The 21649-nt window shown below is 38.7% G+C and overlaps 1 protein-coding gene across 21 annotated transcripts in view; it reads right to left on the minus strand.

The window, feature by feature from the left end:
* The window catches only part of TLCD4 (TLC domain containing 4), a 55757-nt gene that overhangs the window by 17878 nt on the left and 16230 nt on the right, over positions 1–21649 (minus strand). For 8 of the 21 annotated variants that reach the window (XM_068952407.1, XM_068952419.1, XM_009685989.2 and 5 more), the window contains 3 exons: positions 13355–13522; positions 5202–5367; positions 1468–1557 (listed from right to left, as the gene is read on the minus strand). In XM_068952407.1, coding sequence (XP_068808508.1) covers positions 1468–1557; positions 5202–5356 — 245 coding nt within the window. In that variant the 5' untranslated portion in view covers positions 5357–5367; positions 13355–13522. Of the gene's footprint in view, positions 1–1467; positions 1558–5201; positions 5368–7016; positions 8955–10213; positions 10346–10550; positions 10769–11012; positions 11035–13354; positions 13523–17916; positions 18032–21146; positions 21255–21649 lie in introns of those variants that run through there. The other 13 variants (XM_068952406.1, XM_068952418.1, XM_009685981.2 and 10 more) reach the window with 10 other exon arrangements.

A 21649-nucleotide genomic window follows, 5' to 3' on the forward strand; every position in this document is an offset into this window, starting at 1 on the left:
TACTAAGAACAAAAAGTTACTTTTCCAGTTTATCTGACTTTTTCCTGGAACAATAGCAAGAGTATTTAACTAATGTTAAGATGCAGTTCCTTGAAGTTCACCAACTCATTTTTATTTCTGCCATTTATGTCCTCTTTTGTACTGTTTAGAACAAAGTCTACGCAAATAAACTACGATAAAAGCTTTTTCCTCATAAAGCTTACCACAACACACACACATATGCACACGCGTGAACATACAGAATTAAAATAACCTGTTGCTTTTCAGCATGGTTAACAGATCTCATAAGATGGTGCAGACAACTATATTGAGTCTCTCCAAAGATACCACAGTACAATGATACCACAATACAAAATGCCAGACTGCTGAGGAATTGATTATATATCATTACATAAAGAAGAGGTCAATGCTGCAGAAATTCATGTTACTATTAATGTTATATTTATTAAAGCCACAAAACAAGTCAGTGGCAGAGATGCAATCAGAATTCACAGCTTCAAGCACCCAATCCTGTCCAGCTCACACTGCATTGTCATTAATTTACAATATCAAAAATGTAGAAAAATTACCAAAATTAAATTTAGGCAAGTTTAAACTGACTCAACAGCATGGTCCTTTGACAAGATTAAAACAACAACCTAGGACAGAAATATGAAATGAGACTTAATTAGTTACGCTTCTGGAAAAATGCAGCTTCTTCCTTTCAGAAGGAAAGGGTCTCAGAGGATGAGTAAAACTTCAGAATATCAATAACAATCTATAATTAACTCATTTTAGTTGAGTTGGCATCTTCTGCCTCTGTCTGTGTCTGTCCCTCTCTCTCTGTCTCTCTCTCCCTCTCAAAAAAAAGGGAGGGGGAGGGAAATTGAATCAAAACAATGTAACTAGATATCAAGAAATGATTAAGCTTAAAATTGAATATTTTTGTTAATTTGAGAAACTGTTAGAAATCAGTTTATTAAATATTCCTACTCCTTCCGAAGATAGCAGAAGGAGCTATCTATTTTTAAATAGATTGACAGAAATTTTTGGAGAGGCTGAAACATGCATACCTTCATTTAATTTATCAGTTTATACATGTATATTTCATATATATCATAAGCTCCTCCAACTTTTCCTCCGGTCTTTTTCTCCCAGAGAAAAAGATTATAGTAAATAGCACAGTCTGAGTCTCACCCCCTTAGGTTATACTTTCAGTTCTGTGCCTAAGTAATTCAACATGCTGTTTCAGATCAGTTTTCTGTACTATATCTATTCCACTTCACAAACATACAATACAATAAGGCATTAATACTGACAAAATAATTTGTAATTATCAAATGTACAGACTTTAAAATGGACATGTCACAATTCCGTATTTTAAAGAGAAATTAAGCAATTATTTCAGTAATTAACACTTCACCCTTTTTTTCCATTTTCATTTACATTATTTTATTTTGTAAACACAACATATATGTAACGTCTTACCAGATATGGTCAGCATTAACAGCTTCATCGTACAACAATATATATAAACAAAAAACACCAACCACCAAGGCATGGAATGTGGACACTGTCCTGAAAAAACAGATCACAGTCACAAATAGATACTACAATTTAGAATATTCTATATTATACCTAAGGTAGGGTGTATTCAAAGGAATTCTCAATTGCATTCATATGCCTTTGTAGTGGACAATCATCTCTTCTTCACACTACATTCAACCACTCATATGATTGACCAAATACTGATGGGAAAGACCATCATAAAGAAGTAAGGTTTGAAAGTAAAGTAATTGAGATCTGTAATTTTTCCATATCATCTCTTATGCTAATGAATCCTTATTGACAATAAGACATCCAGTTCTTCAAATGAATACGTACTGCATTACCCAGCTTACTGGAAAAACTTAAGAAAATATCTTGTATTTTATATCTAGATTGGCCTGCATGTACCACAGCAGCAGGCTTCTGCTTTCAGACACCAAATTAATAGATGAGCCAACATAAATCTGCTGAGTTCAGGTTTTGGAAAAAAGGAGCATTAAATCAGAAATCCTATCAAGCAGAGTTTCAGAAAGAGTTTCAAAAATAACTTCTAGAGCATTTGAACTAATTCCAGTTTTCAAAGGGCAAACACATGTAACAAAAGGTGCTAACCGAGTATCTGAGGTGTAACAGCTAACAGGTTCTTATGAACTAACAACTCGCAGCTTCACTTACACTATTTTACACTCCTCATATTGCTCCTTCATCTTACAAAGAGCCATAGTAATCAGAGTTGCCTTGTCCACATCCTAGTCTAATACCTTTTCCTAGAGATTCCAGTCTCAAGTATATGTGGTGCATGCATAATGCAGATGAACCCTGAATGTTCACAAGCACTTGCAGATAATTACCTACCTCACAGCGGCCTTTGGTAAGGATACGAGCCAAGGCCATTCCTGCCCTTTTGCATCTGAATGTATTCTTGGATGGCAGAACAATGCAGTAGGCATATGTCCAAAATGTGTAAATTAAACCCTGTTCATCTAACCATGGATTTAACACAGCCGTAAACTGCATGTAATATTGTACACCTACTATCTGCTCTCCTACTTTTTAAGTCTGACTAGGAAGAATAAAATTACATGCCAAAATATGTTTACTGAATCATGGATAGTGTTTCAAGCATAAGAATTTTAAATTACATGCTGTGTGATCAGGCATTACTTTACACAGTATTATATAGCATTAACAATACACAAGCAAACGTATAGATGCAGTTAGTTACTAAGGCAGTCTTTGTACATATTGAATCAATCTATTTTGAAGTTATTAATATTTTAAATGCGCATAAGTCATTCTCAGGACTCTAAGCACTGCTCTGCAAGATTTCAAAGAAAATATCTTAATAGTCTTTTTCTTGAGGAAGACTTTGTAAAGGAAGAGAAGGTTGTTAAAAAAAAAAAAAAGATGGAGATCAATACAACATGAATTGACAAACAGAGCAAGCTGGATGAGAACATTTACTAACCGTTATCGCATAAACCATTTTTTTCTAAAGTAATATGGTTATCAGATGTCTAATGATAAGTAAGAGTTTAATTAAAATGTCAACTCTTAGCAACAAGGAATTACAGAAGGCTAGGGACTTTACTTCCTTTTTAAAACAAAGCATGATGTGCAAGATTAGTGCTTGAGAAATGCTTGGGATTTTTGAACTTTAGAAGGGGATAATGTTGAAAGAAGTAAAATTTATCCTAGAACACAGTTCATTCATTTGGAGTCACAGTTTCTCTCAAAAGCAGCTGTTTATGTAAACCTTATATTTAGCATATAAGCTGTATACAAGCATAGCACTGGAAGAAAAAGAAGGGGGTAAAAAAAAAAAAAAAAGCACTCTGGACTTTAAAGTTTCTCCATAGAAAAGGGGAAAGAACAGGAGAAATAGTACAACACTCCATTTTAATATGGAATCTAGGTCAAGCTATCAAGCTTAGTACATTTCCTTGAAATTACTGTCAAAGCCTGCATCATTTAACTCCTCATTAAACTGCAAATAAAAACATTGCACTGGTAAGTCGCATACTTACTCCTCTAGTATGAAATACATATTTTTTGCAACTGCTAAACAGCAGTACAAATGCGTATTGCAGAAGAAGCGATAGGAACTTATGCACAGCAATTGAAGAGTTACAGTACATCTGTGACAAAGTATAATTTTTAACTCAGTTTGACAGTTTGCACACTTAAGAGTCCAGAAGCGGTTACTTTATTGGTCCATAATTTTTAGAAGATTAGAATGAACAAATTGGTAGTAAAGAGAATACACTCCAGAGCTGCAGCTCAAAAGGCTGATTTACAAAATGCTCCAAACTGTAACAATGTATTTGCAACGCTACATTTCAGCTCAGGGTATGGACAGATGCCCTCTTCCAGACCCAGCTGAGCTGATAAAAATGCACAACCATCCTCTGTGCCAGTTTCCTTCAGGACTGCCAACAGAACCGTCTGTGTGAGCGTTCCCTATGCCAGTTCAATATAAGACAACACAGCAGTGATCTACTTTTAAAACACATCAGCTAACCCAACCTATTTTGACTAAAGATAGCAGCTTTCTCTACCTGCACAGCGGTCTGCAGAGCATATACATATCTATACTCTATACTAAGTCACATCTTGAGACGTCTCTTCATTTGGGTGAAACACTGGCGTGATGCAGCAGCATGACATAACACTGCTTTCGGTTAGCAGTGTTAACAGGCGCAGTTTCTGTTGTGGAAACAAAAGTACCGCTGGCTTTTCTTTCACTTTAGTCAGGACGCCCTCCTTCAGAAAGGAATAACATCAACAAGCTGTTGATGAGCCATGCTTTGCGTTTCATGCCTTCTAATTTCAGAACAGAATGTAGCACTGGACTGTGACTCACATAGGCACTAACATCTACGCTCTGCTAGCAGCTCCCGGAAAAGCTGTAGAAAGACAGGGCACAGCCAGAGGTGCTCTGTTTATCAGCTTGATTAGTTAAATATCTTACAGTGCAGCCCAGGGAGAACAGAGAAGCTTATTTCTAGCAGACTTATGATCTGTGAAATAATTCATATGTTATTATGCAAAGCACTACCGTTTAGCATAGTGCTAACAGGCTTGGGATATGTCCTCAGAAACCCTATTATGTAATTCAAGGGTCACTTGATGTGGCTTAGAAACAGAAGTTTAGCTCCAACACAGTAGAAGTTTAGTTTAGTTGCCCTTCCTGCCTCTGTTGCTGATTCTAACAAGGAGATAAACCTACTGCACTGACAGCATGCAGCAACATCCTAAAAAGATGCTCAGGTAAATAGATACATATTCAAAGATGGAACTGAATTTAAGACGGTGCTATTAAAAACATTGCAGGGTGGACATTTGCCAAATGGAAGGGAAAGACTATTTGTGTTACTAATGCTGCCTAAAACAATGGAAACAGTTTTAAAAGTATCCACCTGAAATTGCCTTTAACAGCACAGAATAGGCACAGTGAGATGACTAGTGCATTTTGAGCACAGTGGAAGCAATACAGTACAGGTTTTCAAGCTCAGAACATGAACACCAACTGAAAAATATTTTAAAGCTATAACAGGCTACTCAGGCATAGAGTTCATGTTTAACTTAACCCCTCCGCAGCTTCTTTATCTATACACACAGGTGTTAACAATTTCTAGTAGTTCATTATTTGTAGTTTGTTTTGAACACTTTACCTTGAATTCCATTCAATCTTCCTTTTTTGGCTGAGATTGTTAAAACCAGGAGTTATTCGTGTTGATACCCAAGAACTTAAAACATGGAACAGAACCTGAAATACGGCAAAGCTGGCAACAGTAATACCAATAGTCAGGTTGCTGAAGGAAGCCATAGCTCTTCAGCCTGTGAAGAGAAACGGTAGGTAATTTCAGTCCATTCTCCATTTAACTGTCTTAAGCAGCCACAGAAAATGCTTCCAACAGCTAACTTACCAACTATTTTAGTGAAATACTAGTCACTAAAAACTTTCATCCTGTTTAATGTTTCTACTTATTAGAATAAAATTATCCCCAAACTTTCACATGTAAAATTTGTTGTTGTTGTTGTTGCTTTTAATATGTATATTTAGACAGTTGCTGTCTAAAGTCACATGTATTTTATCTGCAAAGAAAGGGCAGGGAGGAATATTACAGGGACTTGAAAATATCATCAAGCCCTTCCCAATCTCTGCTACTGGCTCCCTCCACACACCGGATGTCCCAAGGATCCGACTGCCTGCGCAGACGCCTCCACTCCCACCCCAAGAAGCTCCCTAGCTAAAACTCATCTCATTCTTAACAGATTGACTGCTATTGACAGGACTTCCAAAAAAAAAAAAAAAAACCACATACCACAGTGAAATCAGATAACTATAGTAGAGAGATTTTTCAGGTCAATTGAGAAAAGCCTCAGAACAGATGACCTCACCACAGCTTCACGTCTGTATACTTTACAGAAACAGTAGCTCTCAATCTGCACTTTGTTCACAATTAAGAGCTTGTCTTTTGTGACAGCATGTAGTCACTGGTATTAGGGATTTTTTCTACTTTATATGAAAGTCTGAGCTTTGCACAATTTCATGGCATAACAAAAAGTTTCCTAGCATCAGAGCTAATGAGTTTTTCAGATGCTGATTGTTTATGCATTTCATGAGGCCTAAATAAACAGCTAAACAATTTCAAACATACATGTCAGTCTCTAAACATTTAAGCAATTTCTCCTAAGTCTCCAGTATTTTGTACGACAGAATGATATGTTCCCAGAAACCACAGCTTTCTGACATGCATCTCTGCTTTGATGGTATTGTCATGTGTTTTACATTCAAACCTGGCAAAGGTTACAGACTCATAAGAAGTCAATTTGTATTAAGTTGAAAAGAAAAACAAAAACACAACCAAATGGTTTGATTTAGATGATTTTAATAGACATTTAAATAACTGCTGTCACTTTGGGGGAATTTACTGAAGAAAAGAGCCAAAAATAAAATTGAGGTCTCAGAGGCTAGGGTGATTTGATTGTTACTCTATTGACAGCAAAAATTGACGCAACTATATAATGCATTTATGTCTACCTTTAGTTCATATGCATTATAGAATAAAAAATGTCTATTAATTTCTTTTACATTGCGTTTGCAGTGCAATTTGATAGAAACTGGAACAAATGGAAGAAAACAAAGCCCACCAACCAAAAATAACTTTCTGAAGACTTACATAAAGTATTCTAAACGTTCTGGGAAATTAGTAAATGTATTGAAACATGTTTTGCACTTAAACCTAGAGTTTTAACAACAAGTGTACTACAAATTGATATGCGCTAATCAAACACTTTTGTCCTTCAAAGTCTAGAAGCGGAGAATTCAATGATCCCAAACTCTCTTTTCCTCTCCTTTTTTCTCCCCTCAGAATCAAAGAGGAAAAAAGCAGAGTGAATTATCTGAAAACATTCTCTGACTAGCACCTACAATAGAAGTCAAGACTACATAAGCAAATAGCGCTGGACAAATAGAAGCAGACCTGCTGAGCGAAACCTGCACCGGTTTCGTATGGATTTCAGGTGTCTGCTTCGGATTAGCTCTAATCTGGTCCCAGGGACTCCACAGCTGTCAGAGTGTATTCAGTGTACGCATCTTCTTGCTTGGTGTAACCCAAAAGGAATCCAGCTTGCATACGCTGGGACTGCTATGCAACACAAGTGCAGTGTGTGGGGATGATCAAGATTCAATTCAGAAGTGCACTCTTACTCCTAACTGAAACATTAACGTACACACAGTGCAATGTATTGCAACAAACTCTGGTTTATAGGCGTTTATCTGATGACCTATTCTAGTTAAGCAGCACACTAGTCTTGAATACTTTTTAAAGTTAGTCTATTAAAATTACGACTTTCAAATACTATCCTAAATATTCAGTATGCTCTCTCAAGTATTTTTACACTGAGTTTTCCCTGTATTTCTCCATTTGTTTCCATTGACCATGAAGAGACAAAATACAAATGAAATGTTATGTCTTTTTATGCAGTTTAAAATACTATTTTAAATAATTAAAAAAAAACTTTTCAGCTTGAAGGAACAAAACAATTAATTACATTTTACATTTTCCAATTTAAATCAACCAATAAGCATTGTAAGGTGCCTATTGCAGGTTCCACTCCTGGGGCCAGAACTTTGTTATTACATCATCTAATTTGTAGTAAGCAAGACCACATCAGGAAAAAAAAAATGCACACGTTTAATTCCTAAAGTGTATAAAAGTAAAGAAGCCAAATCTCTTCAGAAAAGTAGCAAAACCACTGAGCATCAATCACACCCACTTCATCCCTTGACTAAAAAGCAACAATTCTCCTGACCCTATCTATTTTATCAGTCTGCAGTGACTCTACTAGTACCTCTGTTTTTTGAAAATACTAACGTAATCTCTTGGACAAAAGGAAGCCATGTTTTGTCTTGTTTCCTTAGCATTACAAGAGTTGATTAGATATTTTTAATAAAGCAATATTTCAGTACATGCCAGGTGTTCATTTTAGCACAGGAGACAATGAAATTAAACAAAAAAAAATTGCAAGAAATGAATGAAAACAACGAATCTTCTTTCTAAAGAGCCTGTACAGGGAATCCTTTTTAAGAAAAAAAAAAAAAAAGTTGTGTGGAAAGTCAGATCAAACACTTCCAAAGTATTATGTACATATAGCTCTCACCGGTTTAAGTAGCAACAACAGAACCATGATGCCAGTGAGAGAGGAAGTATCATGGTAGCAGAGAAGAAACTACTCACCCAGCCTCTATGGTTGGACTCATGAGAGTTTCGCAAGACTGATTTCAGAAGGTGATTTCATATGTGCTTTATCAAGGTATTGTCTCAGTACATTAAGTAGAAAAGACTAGGAATACTTTTACATTTTACTTGCACAAATTAAGAGTGCTCTATTTTAATTCAATTTAAGGGTTAGATGTAAACACTATGTTTTATATGAGATGAAAGAACAATTCAGCTATAAACATTTGCTCATATCTTTGTTTCCAGCTGAATCCTGTTTAACATGAAAATTAATGGTTATTTATCCAAGTTACTTTTTTGGTTAAAAAAAACAGTTTCATGTTGTTGAATCAAACTTTATATTTTAAAAGAAACATAATAAGCTTTTGATTACATATGATTTCTTTGCCCTGAAGAAAATGACCAAAGTCAGTAAGTCAAAAGTAGTTTCAACTACACCTTTTTTTCTGCCCCAGTAGGTTCTTATGGCTGTCCAGCAAAGTCTGATCAAGACACAGAACTTCATGGATTATATATGAGTAGACACTTTATCCCCCAAACTGCACAGTCATTGATTACCATTCAGTCAGCTGATACAGTTTTTGAGCCAGGGGAGGGGAGAAAGGCAGGAGGGTGACGTGTAATTACTTTGTACTTCAGGAAAACACGGTTGCTTCCTCATCATTAGTTATTTAATAGTGATCTTTTCCTAACAGTAATTTCCTATAATTACTACATTAATCATTCAGTTAGCTATTACTTGCAAATGATCAAAACTTCTCTCTCGCAGCTTGTCAGTGCAGTATTTATGTAAATAAATACCAGCAAATACCTAGAATTAATGATTTTTTCAGCAAGTTATTCATTACACATGTCTACCAAAGTGTCAAATTGCTCTCTTGATCCCACTAATTTTGGGAAAGATAATAATACAGCTTTTCAACCAAGAGTATGTCCAATACGATCTTTTCCCTTCATTTAGTCTTAAAATTCTACAATTTCCCTTCAACTCTGTTTTTACTTGAAAATAAAAATCAAACAATATTAAGAATCCATATTCATTCATCCCCAACAGGAAACCATTGTATACTTCTGACAGAAACAAGTCAGCACTTACTGAAAGCGTATAAAGGAGAAAAAGAGTTACCAAGCATTGTGCCATCAACAGAATTTAACCTTTACTCATTTCTCCGTTTTCCTTAGTTACATCAATCTTTCACACTGTAAAAATAAGAAATACTCCCATATAACCACAAGGCATAGCAAGGGGGGGTACAGATTAAGGGATAAGGCCCACAGCCTTTTCTTTTCTTAAGGCTGGATTTCAAGACAAGTTTGATGGATTACCAAATAAGATTACCCCTTAAAGCTGCTTGCGATACCAGGACATCCCATTCAGATGCATGTTCTCTTGATCTCTTTAAAACTGAAAGCCAAATCCAATCTTTATAAGACTTACCAAACTAATTTGTAAAGAACAGCCTGGGACTACTGACTGCTTGCACATTCCGTAATAAGCTTAGCAATAAAACATCCGCAATATGTGCGTTCTGCTCTGCTGTTGGTTCTAACTGTTGTTTCTATTGCCCCAGTTTGATACCTGCAGCGCATTTCCTCTTTCAGCCCAGTAAGAAACACAGGAAAATTTCCTACCATGTCACAACAATACTGTGGGAACAAACAAAAAAATCTGGCTCTCCACAGCTTAAGACAACCTTTTTCTATATGAGGACACTCGCACCCCAAACTGCACTTTGCTTTCTGCTCTTAGGCACCAAAGCAACCCGAAGATCAAGCATACTTCTTAGAAAACGAGGACACAAGGTGAACCATGTGCTGCAGCACCACTTATCTAAAACACTGATTTTCTCAACCATTGCAGGAAGTTTTTAGTCGGAAAGCAACAGGGGGGAAAAAAGGGAGAGATTAAACAACCAAAAAAAAAAAAAGGCACACACACAACCTGCGAGGCGTGCCGAACCGCCAGCGCGCAAGGCGGGAAGGCCTCCGGAGATGCTGGCCGTGCGGAGACGCGAGCGCCCGGGCGCGCAGCCTTCACGGGCGGGCTCGCAGCTCTCCGCCCGCAGCGGACTTTACCTCGGCGGCGGCGGCGGCGGCGCAGCCCTGCCCGCAGTCCTGCCGCGCCGCGCCGCGCTGCCCGGCGGCGGCAGCCCCGCTCCCGCCCCCCGCGCCCCGACACCGGCCAGCACCGCCGCGCCCGCGGAGGGACGGCAGCCGCCAGGGCGCCCCGGGCCGGGGCCGGGGCCTGCCGCCGCGGCTCGTCGCCGGCCTCACCTGGGAGCGGGGCTAGCGGGGCTAACGGGGCCGGGGGGCCGCCTCCGCCATGCCCCCCCCGGGCGGCGGCGGCGGCAGCGGCGGCAGGACAGCCCTCGCCCCGCGCGGGATGCTCCGGCAGCGGCGGCTCCGCCGGGGTCGGGTTACGGCAGGCGCAGCCTTAAAGGGGCCGCGCCGCCGCCGCCGCCACCTGCCGCCGGGCTCCGCTCGCCGCTTCTGCGGGGAGGCGCCTTCCCCCGCCGCCGCGGCGCGGCGCCCCCGGCCCGGCCCGGCCCGGCCCGGCCCCTCCGGCCGCCCCGCGCCCCCCCGCGGGAGGGGCCCGGGCCGCAGGGCCAGCGCGGGGCGAGGCGGCTAACTGGCGGCGGGCTCCCCAGCATCGCGCCTGAAGCACCGGCCGGCCGAGCAGTCACGGAACAACGCCACGTACTACGGAGAATAAATAATCCATAACCATCCTCACACCGTCTTTTTAACGTCGTTCAAAAACGCAACCGCTGGAATATCACAAACAAGCCAAAAACAGTTCTTAAACTGTTCTCTGCAGCCATCGGTGATGGCAGTGTGGCACCACGCAAAACTCGGAGGATGTGCCCATGAGCAGGTGCCAAGCCAAGTGGCCAAAGTCTCCAACTTGCCTTCCGTTAGATAATTTCCTACCGATATAGTAACTGCCATAATGGGCCGCAGAGCCTGCTAATTTTGTCTTTGCAAGCTGCTACTATCACCGAATATATACTACAGTAAACTGTGCAGAAATATTATACCCTAAATTCTACTTAATTCACAGGGCTGGAAAAGGTGTTTGTGTTGGGGGAAGAACAATTCGGAGACACACACACATACATAGTGTTTCCCCTTCCAACAAAATTTTAGCCACTAGGCCTTTCACACATATGAACATCACCATTGTGATAGGAAGGTGTTGCAGTAAAAGAGGGTCTGCAGACATGGTTAGATATGGCTATCATCCGTCCAGGTTGTCCGATTTGTCCTCTTTTCCAACTAGAAACGTTCTCCAGGAGGATTCTGAGGATAAGTAAGGGCAGTGGGGTTGCTATGGTCAGGTGTACAGCAGAGATTTGAGAACACAGTGCGAAGAATAAGGGTTATATTCCATGTTTATGGAGGGGCAGATATGCAGGACATGGAGGTATCACAGTAGCATTTGCAGATAAGAGCACGGTTGTGTTGGCTTCAGCCAAATCACCTCTATTTCACACTACTGTAAGAGAAAAAAATAGGCTCTGCCATTCATCTGTGCTTTAATTACAAGGAATCCACTTCTTGGATATATTTTCAGCTTCATGCCTATTAGGCTCAGGTCTTTTGTAAGCAAGGGACAAATCTGACTGTAAAAGGAAGGAGTCTGCTACGCTAGGGTGGTAAACAGAAGATAGCCGAACATTTCTAAGTTGAAATCTGCAGTAATCCATCCTCAGCTGAGTTGTATACACCTGTTCCATATCTGTCTCCCTAGATAACTGACTTTCAGTGCGGTACTTCAGGTACGAAAAATCAAATTTGGTGTCTGATGACTGCTTGTAACGCCCACTGAAATCTGTGAGAGAGATGTGACCATGAATAGAAAACTGACCCTCGCAGCACTCATTTTCTAAGTATGCCTGTTATTTTGGAACCAGGCTTTCTCTGAGCTGAGCCAATCTCTCTCACGAATGAAGCCTTTATCAAGGCTGTTATACTGAGAAGTGAGGCATATGTAAGAAAACACAATACTTTTGGAGCATTTGAAAATTATTTCAGCTGTCGGTTTGGTCTGAATTTAAACAGGACATAACTAAACTTTCTGTCTGAATTTACCAGTTGTAGTAGCAATAGAATCTTAATAAATGTTTAAAGCACGGCCTGATCAGTTTATGAAAGAAATTATATAACATCATGTTGTGACAGCAGTGGACTGAACTCAGTGACCTAAAAAGCGCTTAAACTTGTTTCCATCTTAGGAAGTTCCCAGGTCTACCCGTCAGCAGAAGGAAATAATTCCCAGAAAATCAATTATACATGTAAGCAGAAACATCACAGAGATGAAAGAATACATAAAAGAGCAAGGAAAATTCTCCTTTCACAGTATTGTGAATCATGAGCAACTCCATCAAAGCCAAGAGTTACACTAGTGTGAGCTCCATTCTCCGAAAATTGCTCAGGCCACCCATGAAGACCAATGACAGTAACTGTAGGCAGCTAATATTACGGCATTTAATTCAGACAGCACAAGATAGAAGAGACTGAAAAGAAAGGATTTGAACTTCATGTTGGCCAAAAAAGCTAAAAAAAGTATCAAAGGAATGGTAAAAGGAAGAGGAAAGGGATAAAAAAGATTCCGGTTAAAAAATAAATTTCTCCAAATTCTCCTAGAAAAAAACTGGCTCTATCTGCATGTTTTTTTAAATACTTTGCATGCACCCAATTAATAGTTGCAGAGCTGTATGTCCCCCTGAAAAAAAAGTGTAATCTTCCCTTTCCAAATAGCAGACATTTTGTGTGTTGATGCATATTGGTTATATCTACTCAGATTGATTGCTACTGAATGTGAATTTTACTTTTTCAGCATAGGTTACTATATCATACCCCAATAAATGTTTATGTAGCAGTGTACTAAACAACGCCTTCATTTTCCCTTATTCCAGTTTACTTCCACACACACCTGCCCCTTTTCACCTTACATCAGTTTGTTTAGCTTTCCTGGCTCCTGTCACCTCCCTATTTGGAATAGCGTTTCTGACAGTAGTACTTACTCCCAGAAATTGAACGAAGGCTTGATTCTGGAAAGCTGTCTGGGCACTAACCTTTTCCTTTCAGCCTCCCTTCTTCAGTTTTCTTCCAGTTTTCCTGTCTTCTCTTCTCCATTTATCTCTCACCACGCGCTGTCTTTTTCATCTAGTTATACTTCACCTGTGGCATTACCCTATTGGTATTATTGTCCTGATTATAACCATCCGGAAGCTATTGAGGACCTGTAAAATAGCACACTGTGAGTTCTTCATACTGCATTACAAACTGCTATACCGATGCACCATGTCAGCCTTATGACAAAACATCAAACTGCACTAAAGCAGATGTGCTGAATATGATCCACAGAATTATCAAAAATGCCATCTCTTCCCCTCTACCACCCCCAGGTCATTCTGTTTTCTCTTTTCCTGCTTTATCCTCTAGCTTCTTAGTACTTTTTCCTTTTCTGCCGCATTATTTTCTTCCTCCTCACAGTCATCCTCCCCGGCTTCCTTCATTGTCCACCTCAGATTCCTCCATGTATTTTCTTTCCTCTGATGTGTCCACACAAAGCACTATAAGGGAGGCAGCAATGCAGCTTTGCTAAATGTGTCATTTGCTCTTTAGTAAACAATGCTGCAACTGGGTGCATCTTTGGGATGAGCAGACTGAAGGTCTAGAAAGCACCCAATTCCCAAAGGCTTAAGACAAAGCGCTCTACGATTAATACCAGTTCTCAGTTCCCAAATCTGTGAGACAGAGCACACCAAAAACAGCAGAGGGAAGCTTGAAATAATACAAGATTCTCTTCTTCACATGCACATACTCCCTTTTGCATTGTGCTAGTCAAGGCTCTTAGCAACAAGGACACTGCAGAATGGCGTACTGACTAGAATTTCATGATGTCAGAACAGCAGAAAATGAAAGAAGATGTACTTTGTAATGTTATACAATTGAAAAGCATGAAAGTGGTGCCAAGCAGTACTAAGAACAAACAAATTATTTCCCAACTATTCAACATGCACAGGTCAGAAAGCAATGCCTTTTTTAATATGCAGACTGCTAATTAAAATTAGCATAATATAAGCAGAGGACAAAACAGTGCTTGTTGATAGAAGGTATTCTGTTTTACATGATAGCATCACATTTTCAGAAGCAGCACATCAGGTTAAAAGACAGAATGCATACTTGGGATAGTATCACTCATCTGCATGCTAAAGACCAGTCTAAACTTTGGCACATGCCTTACCAGCTGCACAGGATTTAACTATGCCTCTTTCAGAATGCACCACAGTGCAGAAAGAATGGCTTATGATATTTCAACGTCCGATATATTAAGAAAAAAAGGTTAAGTAATTTCTTCAGAGGATAGCTTCTTCTGAGTATCTCTGTCAATTTTTAAGATTTTACAAACTATTGTCTATTATTTCTGTGATCTTTTCTTCTTCTGTTGATGTGTGAAAGTACTGAAGAAAGAAGGATCGAAAATCACTTGGCAGTACAGGGAAAACAATGAAACTGAGTGCACACTCACCTTATATAAGTTTAAATGCTATTCAAATCCATAAAGTAAAAAATCCTGAAGAAGAAAACTAGGAACTGTTTTCCAAATATTTCTCAAATACGGTAATCAATAATATTTGTAATAACTACTTTTTTTTTTTTCAGAGAACAACATGATTTTTAAATTGGTATCTCTTTTAAAGACTAGAATCTTTTAATCTCATTTTTGGGGTAGATATTAAAGCAGTATAATACATTCCTTCAAAAGGAAGTATAACTCATGTCCGAACTTAATTGGCTCAGGGGCCCCAGAACGTACTATGCACCTTTATTTTAGTGCTAATAATTTCTTATACCAAAGATCCTGTTTTTACAGTGCTGCTTGTTAGTATTGTAATTTGTTTAAAAATCTTGTATTGGAACTCTCTTAGCTTCTTACTTAGGGTTTAATTCTTTGCTTCTACTTACATCAGCACGTCTAGTATTTTCCCTATCTCTAAAGCCTTCATCTGCACATTTTTACATACATGCACCTCTTTGTAGCTCTAGCCATATGAAGGCAATCATGCTCTGTACTGTAACTTGCATACCTAAGACCTCAAACAGCAATCCTGATAAGAAAAATGTAAAAGGAGAAGAAACAGTACTTTTAAATGCATCTGTGCTAAAACAGAATGAAAGGTAGCCTGTCGGATCAAGTAGGGCATTTTTTAGGTTTCCATTTATACCATTCAGCACTGCATATGTTTTTGCTGATGAGCAACACTTCTTCTGATTCGCTTGCTCAAATATTTGTAAATATTAGAAAAGAATTAAATATAAAACCCAAAGATAATTTAAAAGAAAATAAGAAAACCACAAAAATAATCCTAATTGTATATGTAATATATATGAGAAAAACGCTAAGGTGGGAGGGTTTCAGGATTAAAAAATTTTCAGATTATGCAAATATTATAAATGGGTTTGAATTATCTCTCTGTGAAACATAACAAATATACTGTGACATCGTACACAATGTAATTCTCCGGCAATTTAACATGCACTAACATATAACATCCTGTTTTCTTTCCCGTATTGCACATTTGCTCTCATTTTCTTGTATATATACATGTCTTGCTGTAATATTTCTACAGAGACAGCTTAAAGAACCTACTGTCAGCACACATTCGTGTGATTTGCTGAATTATGGATATTACACATCTGGAATTTCTCTCAAGAGATCCTCTTTTTTTAAAATGGAGATTATATCTCAATGGAAATAAGAATTTCCTCAGTTACATGGGATTTTAAGATTCAAGGTAACCTGGGCAACAGTCCCTGCACATATGCAGACCTAGGCATGGCCAACATGGCCTTGCCCAACTATCTACATGCTATATTCTGTAATGCACAGAAGTAGAGTCTGGACTCCATGCATACACTGAGTGTTAGAGTGGTCATGTCAGACTCACTGGATGCGTTAGACTTACTGAGCAGAAAGTCCATGATGTTCAGAATTCAATGAATTTGATGCTTATGCACACATGCCATCTAAGCAGCGGACAAACTCATATTTGTTAGGTTTTCCTGCAGAGAAATATAGGAAGCCCCATGCTGGAGCAGGCAATGGGGCACCTCACGTAAGTAATCTTTCTTTCAAAAAATACATCTTTCTGTAAGTTTCCTTAAAACAGGGACTGTATTTCATCTTATTTTTGGATAATGTCTGGCCCAAAGAATTCCTGCATGTTGTAACAACTATCTGAAAAAGAACACAGCGCTTTATCACCTCATCCACCACAGCACAAGTTACAGGGATCATGGCTTCTCATGATCTGATTCTTAACTACCAGAACGCAGAATAAAGGGAGAAGGTAACAAGTCCAGTCTAAAAACTCCTCAGTTTCCTTTTGTGCAAATTGTTTTTCTTTCTGTGGACTTTAAAGTGTTCTTTAAAGACAATCGTAGTTCAACTTACAGTTTCTCAATCAGATGTAAAAATTGAGACTTACACAGATTATTGGTTTGACTGTTTCCTGCTTAAGAACTGTTTGTGTTTAAAACTGTACCAGTTCTCAACATACAGGTACAGTCAAAAAGACAGCATGGCTGGTCTTCAAAGTACACTAGAAGAATATGAAATTTTGTGCAAGAACCCTGTTTGGAAATTATTTCTATTATTTGTCTTTGGTCAAGCATTAGTAAATCAGAAGCTAGTACGCAATTTCATGAGCGTTTCCACATGCAAAATACTTTATTCCTTTCAATGATGTACTAATCAATGGGCAGCAAAATAATTAACGCTGTAACTTAACTCTAAGCAATTGCCTTATTGTCACTGCTTATTTCAAAACAGGAGTTATCCAGCTCTCTTGACACCTTAACAATGCATTAAATCCACAGTATCTGATGCAACTGGAGTATAACTCCCTAGCACACATTTCATTTGTTATGCAGGAAAGGACATTCTCTTCTTGTACTGTCAAGCATACAGACGGTGCTACACATCGCCTGTGGTTGATGAAAAAATGTAAATGAGGGGTATCTATTTTTAAATTATATGTGATCACATATAATTTAAGACTCTTAAAATGTAGAAGTGCAGAAGGGCAAGTTATTTTGGCTTTATCTGGACTCTTAACTGTGAGAGCTTTTTGTTATAGCTTGCTCTGCCTGACATCTTATATATTTTTAACAAGACAGATAAAAGCAAGAAAAGGATTTTTAGATTTCAAAATTTCAGTATTTTGTCTCAAAAGAACTATACAAAACATATAGATATTAAAATACTGAGATAACACAGCCAGCTCTTGCAAACTCTACAAGCAATTCTATTTATTTCCATTGAGTCAGTGGAGTCATTACATTCAATTGGGTTTAACAGGATTTGGACAAATCCCCAGATCTACAGCCATATCTGGCAATAGCCCCCCCAAAAATAGTCAATAAATGGCATATTTTTAAATATACCTGCATAGAGAAAAGGAAAGATACAAGGAAAAAGGGAGGAAGAGAAAAGGAAAGAGAGTATGGAGCAAAACTAGAGCACATCATCTCTATCCTTTTAATAGGATCAGTTCTTTCCAACTCCTGTTTTTCACTAACTCAGTGCTAGACATTCACAAATCTAAGCAGCTCAGAAAGCTGCTCTCACCTTTGACTCGGGAAGCTGTCTTTCCTGCAGGGGCTGGATATCAGTTCTGAGGCACTTTGTATCCTCAGGAGAGGATGGAGAGAGCATAGAAAGGTTAGGGGCCCGTTTCTCAAGCCTAAAAAAGAGGCAAGGGCTGAGAAACGAAATCTAGAAAAAGACCTGTGATGCCAGCAGCAACCCACCAACTACCAAACCTTCATTCTAGAAGAGGAAGAGATACGTTCTGACAGAAACTGATAAAAGGGATCAGGCCGTGTCTCTGTGCAAGGAGCGCTTGCAGCAGCAGCAATCCAGGGAAGGCTGTCTAAACAAACGTGCGTTTCCCTATGTCCTTCTTTACAGACCCATGGAAGGCTCAGGAAACCCCTCCCTCGTCTTGGAGAGGCAGAAAATTTGTAGAGAGCCCTATATCCTAGCCTCAAGTAACCTGAAGATTCCATTTTATATCATAAACAAATTGGCAGATTTATTTCCAAGATGGTAAAGTCAGACTCCAAATCTATTTTTAGGAATATAAAAAAGGCCCTATTTTTACAGGCCAAGTGGCCAGTGGACTCCAGTTTGACCTCCAGGATGCTCAGTACTCCTAAGATGTGAAACAACAGTGTCTTTCTCCTGGCTTTTTGAATAAATAAAAGAACATCAGTTTATACTATGTTATTGGGACTGCTCCCTAAACATGCTACCCAGCAATTAGTGCAAGTTGCGATCTGTAATTTTGGTGCTGCCTGCTACAAACATTCTTATTTCATAAAAACCACACTCAAAATTCCTCCAAATGGTCACCAAATGTGTCATCACAGCAACACGTGCCAGCTGTTAGATGTACTATGTTAAAGAAAGACATGATAGCTGTGTGGCTTACATCTTTGTGGCTTACAAATTGCTCCATTGACTCTAAGCTGGTATGTTGTACTTAGACTCAGATGAATTTCTGAATACATCACTCCTCCCCCACTTCCAGAGACATACTCAGAGAACTTATCATAGCCAGGGAGCGGGTATCTTTAAATGGTAGTAGGAAAGAATACCTTATTTGTTGGTGTAGACTTAACAACCACTTTATTGTCTTCTACTTGTGACAGTTAGACAGCGAAGCACGCCACCGGGAATTACAGTAGAAAGAATGGCAAATGTGAATATGAGAAAGAATGCAGTTTTAATAGGTAACAAAAACTGTGGCACTTAGTTCCAAGTTTTTTGTTATTTAGGACATGCAGTGTTTATGCATTTGCAAAAGTTGTATCATTATGTCTGAAGAAATACCAGAGACAGCTTAAGTGCATATGAGAAGTACCATTATACCAGGAAGTACAGCACTAACTGTAATGGTAACATAAATATTACAGATGTTATTGATTACAGATACAAATTAGGACTTCTAAGACTACATATCTATAATTGTTATGACAGCATCTTCCATAAGTTTCTGATTCACGAGAAACAAAAACTGTACTTAGCCCAAAGTAATTGAAAGTAATTGCTGCTGTAAGGGACAAACCTTTCCGCGGACTGGCTCCAACTTGTCCTAATTCTGTCATCAAGTAAGATCAGCCAGCAGCTTTAGCTGCCTTCTCCACCTTGTCCCCAGTTGGTCCACAATGGCCTAGTCTATTGATTTAATTAAAAATCCCTTTCCTGCTCAACTGCAGAACTCTCACACTTATGATGTTATCATTCTAGATTCTTCCAGACGCAACTTGAATTTCTGATACTAAAGAAAGATCATTAGAAGCCCAATCAAAATTGTTCAGGTTTTCTCTATTCAAAAATGCAATAACACTGTTCTTTATGCTTCTATAAACACCAGAAGCACATAAATCTAGAGGATTCGTTTTCTGCGCAATTCCAGTTTACTGATGAGAGAACGGTTGAGGTTGGAAAGGACCTCTGGAGATAATCTAGTCCAATCCCCTCCCTGCTCAAGCAGGGTCAGCTAGAACACACTGCGCAGGATTGTGTCCAGGTGGGTTTTGAATATCTCCTGGGAAGGAGACTCCACAGCCTCTCTGGGCAACCTGGGCCAAACATATCTTGTTTCTCAAATCGCTTCTCTTACTTAATTATCTTGCAGAAACTAAAAATACTTAGGTACATTTAATACACGACTGAAGATGTGATAAATTGTTCTACATTAAAATTTCTCCTGCAGCAAAACCTGACTAAGACGTTCCTGGCCATTTCCTCACCCAACTCCTCCTACCATTTTACTAGTTTACTCCTCAGTTGAGTTGATGCAACTGTTTGTGGAGCTGCACGCTAAACCAAAACAACACAAAATGACCTAATTTAACAAAACAACAGCACTGAGTTCAAAAAGCATGGGGGTGCAAGTGTCTTGGGGTCAATGGGAATTTCTTAAACAAGCCTTCTAATCTGAGAAATTTTACTACAGAATTACACCATAGGAGTATTTACATTGAGATTTTGTCCAAGATAGCTAGTTTATTGGCTTAGCTCATTTTGGAGTAAACATCCCAGGTTGACAAACCCTAATCAAATGGATCTGGAATTTAAAAATAGTTAATCATCTAGGAAACCATCAAAAGCAAACATTATCTGAACACCGCAAGTACTCTGCTTTGCTACTGTTTTAAAGAGTAACTTCTACATTAATCGTTCTTGCTCATATGTCTACTTTTAGAATTCATAATTATAAGAAAAATTAAAATTAATTATTCAAAACACCAATTAGGAAATCATGAATATAAGGTGTATTTTGGTTGCATGGAAAAACTGTCTTGTTTAACAGTTAAAAGTCAGATCACTTAAAAATACAAAAAACTATTTGGAATGTCAGCGAGTGAACGACCATCGGATAGTCAAAGCTGTCTAAAATTCATTCCTTGTTCCTAAAAGGGAAAAAATGCTTTTATTTATATTCTATTTGCAACCTTTCCTATTGGTGACAAAAGAAACTGAAATTAGACTACAAAGAAAGTAAACTTTACTCAGGTCAATTTAATACTCACCATTATAATTTTCAAAGTAGACATGTATTGGATGTAATAGTAAGCCTCTTCAGAGAATATTCACATATCAAAAAGACAACAGTAGGTTTTTCTTCAGCAATGTTGTCTTGCAAGTGGTAAACAGAAATACAACTATACTATTTCGTAAGAGCCCGTTTTTAACTCTTCAAGAGTTTCAAAGTTTCCTTTTGGACAATAGTGATCAAGCATTTAAAAGAAGAGTGGTTTACTTATTGAAGAAGTTCAAAGCTAACTTACTGCATCAGTAGCAGAGGTGCCAGAGGTAGCCCTTTTAATTACTACAGTTGTGTCACTTTACGTCAAATGACTTTTTAGGGTAAATGCACTGCTTCCTCTTACACATTACTAGAACAAACATATTAGATGTTCATTTTCAATATTACTAATTTTACAAACTAAAGAAAAGTATCCAGTCCTAGCCACTGCCTTCCTTGTACAAGTCCCACACTTAACATACTTCACACTACTTAACTAATGCAACCATGATGTGCTGGACTTGTGGGAGTCTTGCTACTTTTTGATAAACTTTCACATTCACGTCTGATCCTGGGACGAAGTATTATCAAAGGAGTTGACGGATGGAAATCCACCACTGAGCATGCAACAAAGGTGAATGAACAGGGAGCCACCTGCTTGCTTCAGCCATTGCAGCTGCTTAACCGTTGCAGTTCTTGGTTTGAAATCTCCCTGCTTCAGAAGACTCTGTGCATCAAGTAAGCACTGAGTTGCCATGATGAAGA

This window comes from Struthio camelus, chromosome 8 (assembly GCF_040807025.1).
Source record: "Struthio camelus isolate bStrCam1 chromosome 8, bStrCam1.hap1, whole genome shotgun sequence".
In the NCBI taxonomy this organism is placed as follows: domain Eukaryota; kingdom Metazoa; phylum Chordata; class Aves; order Struthioniformes; family Struthionidae; genus Struthio; species Struthio camelus.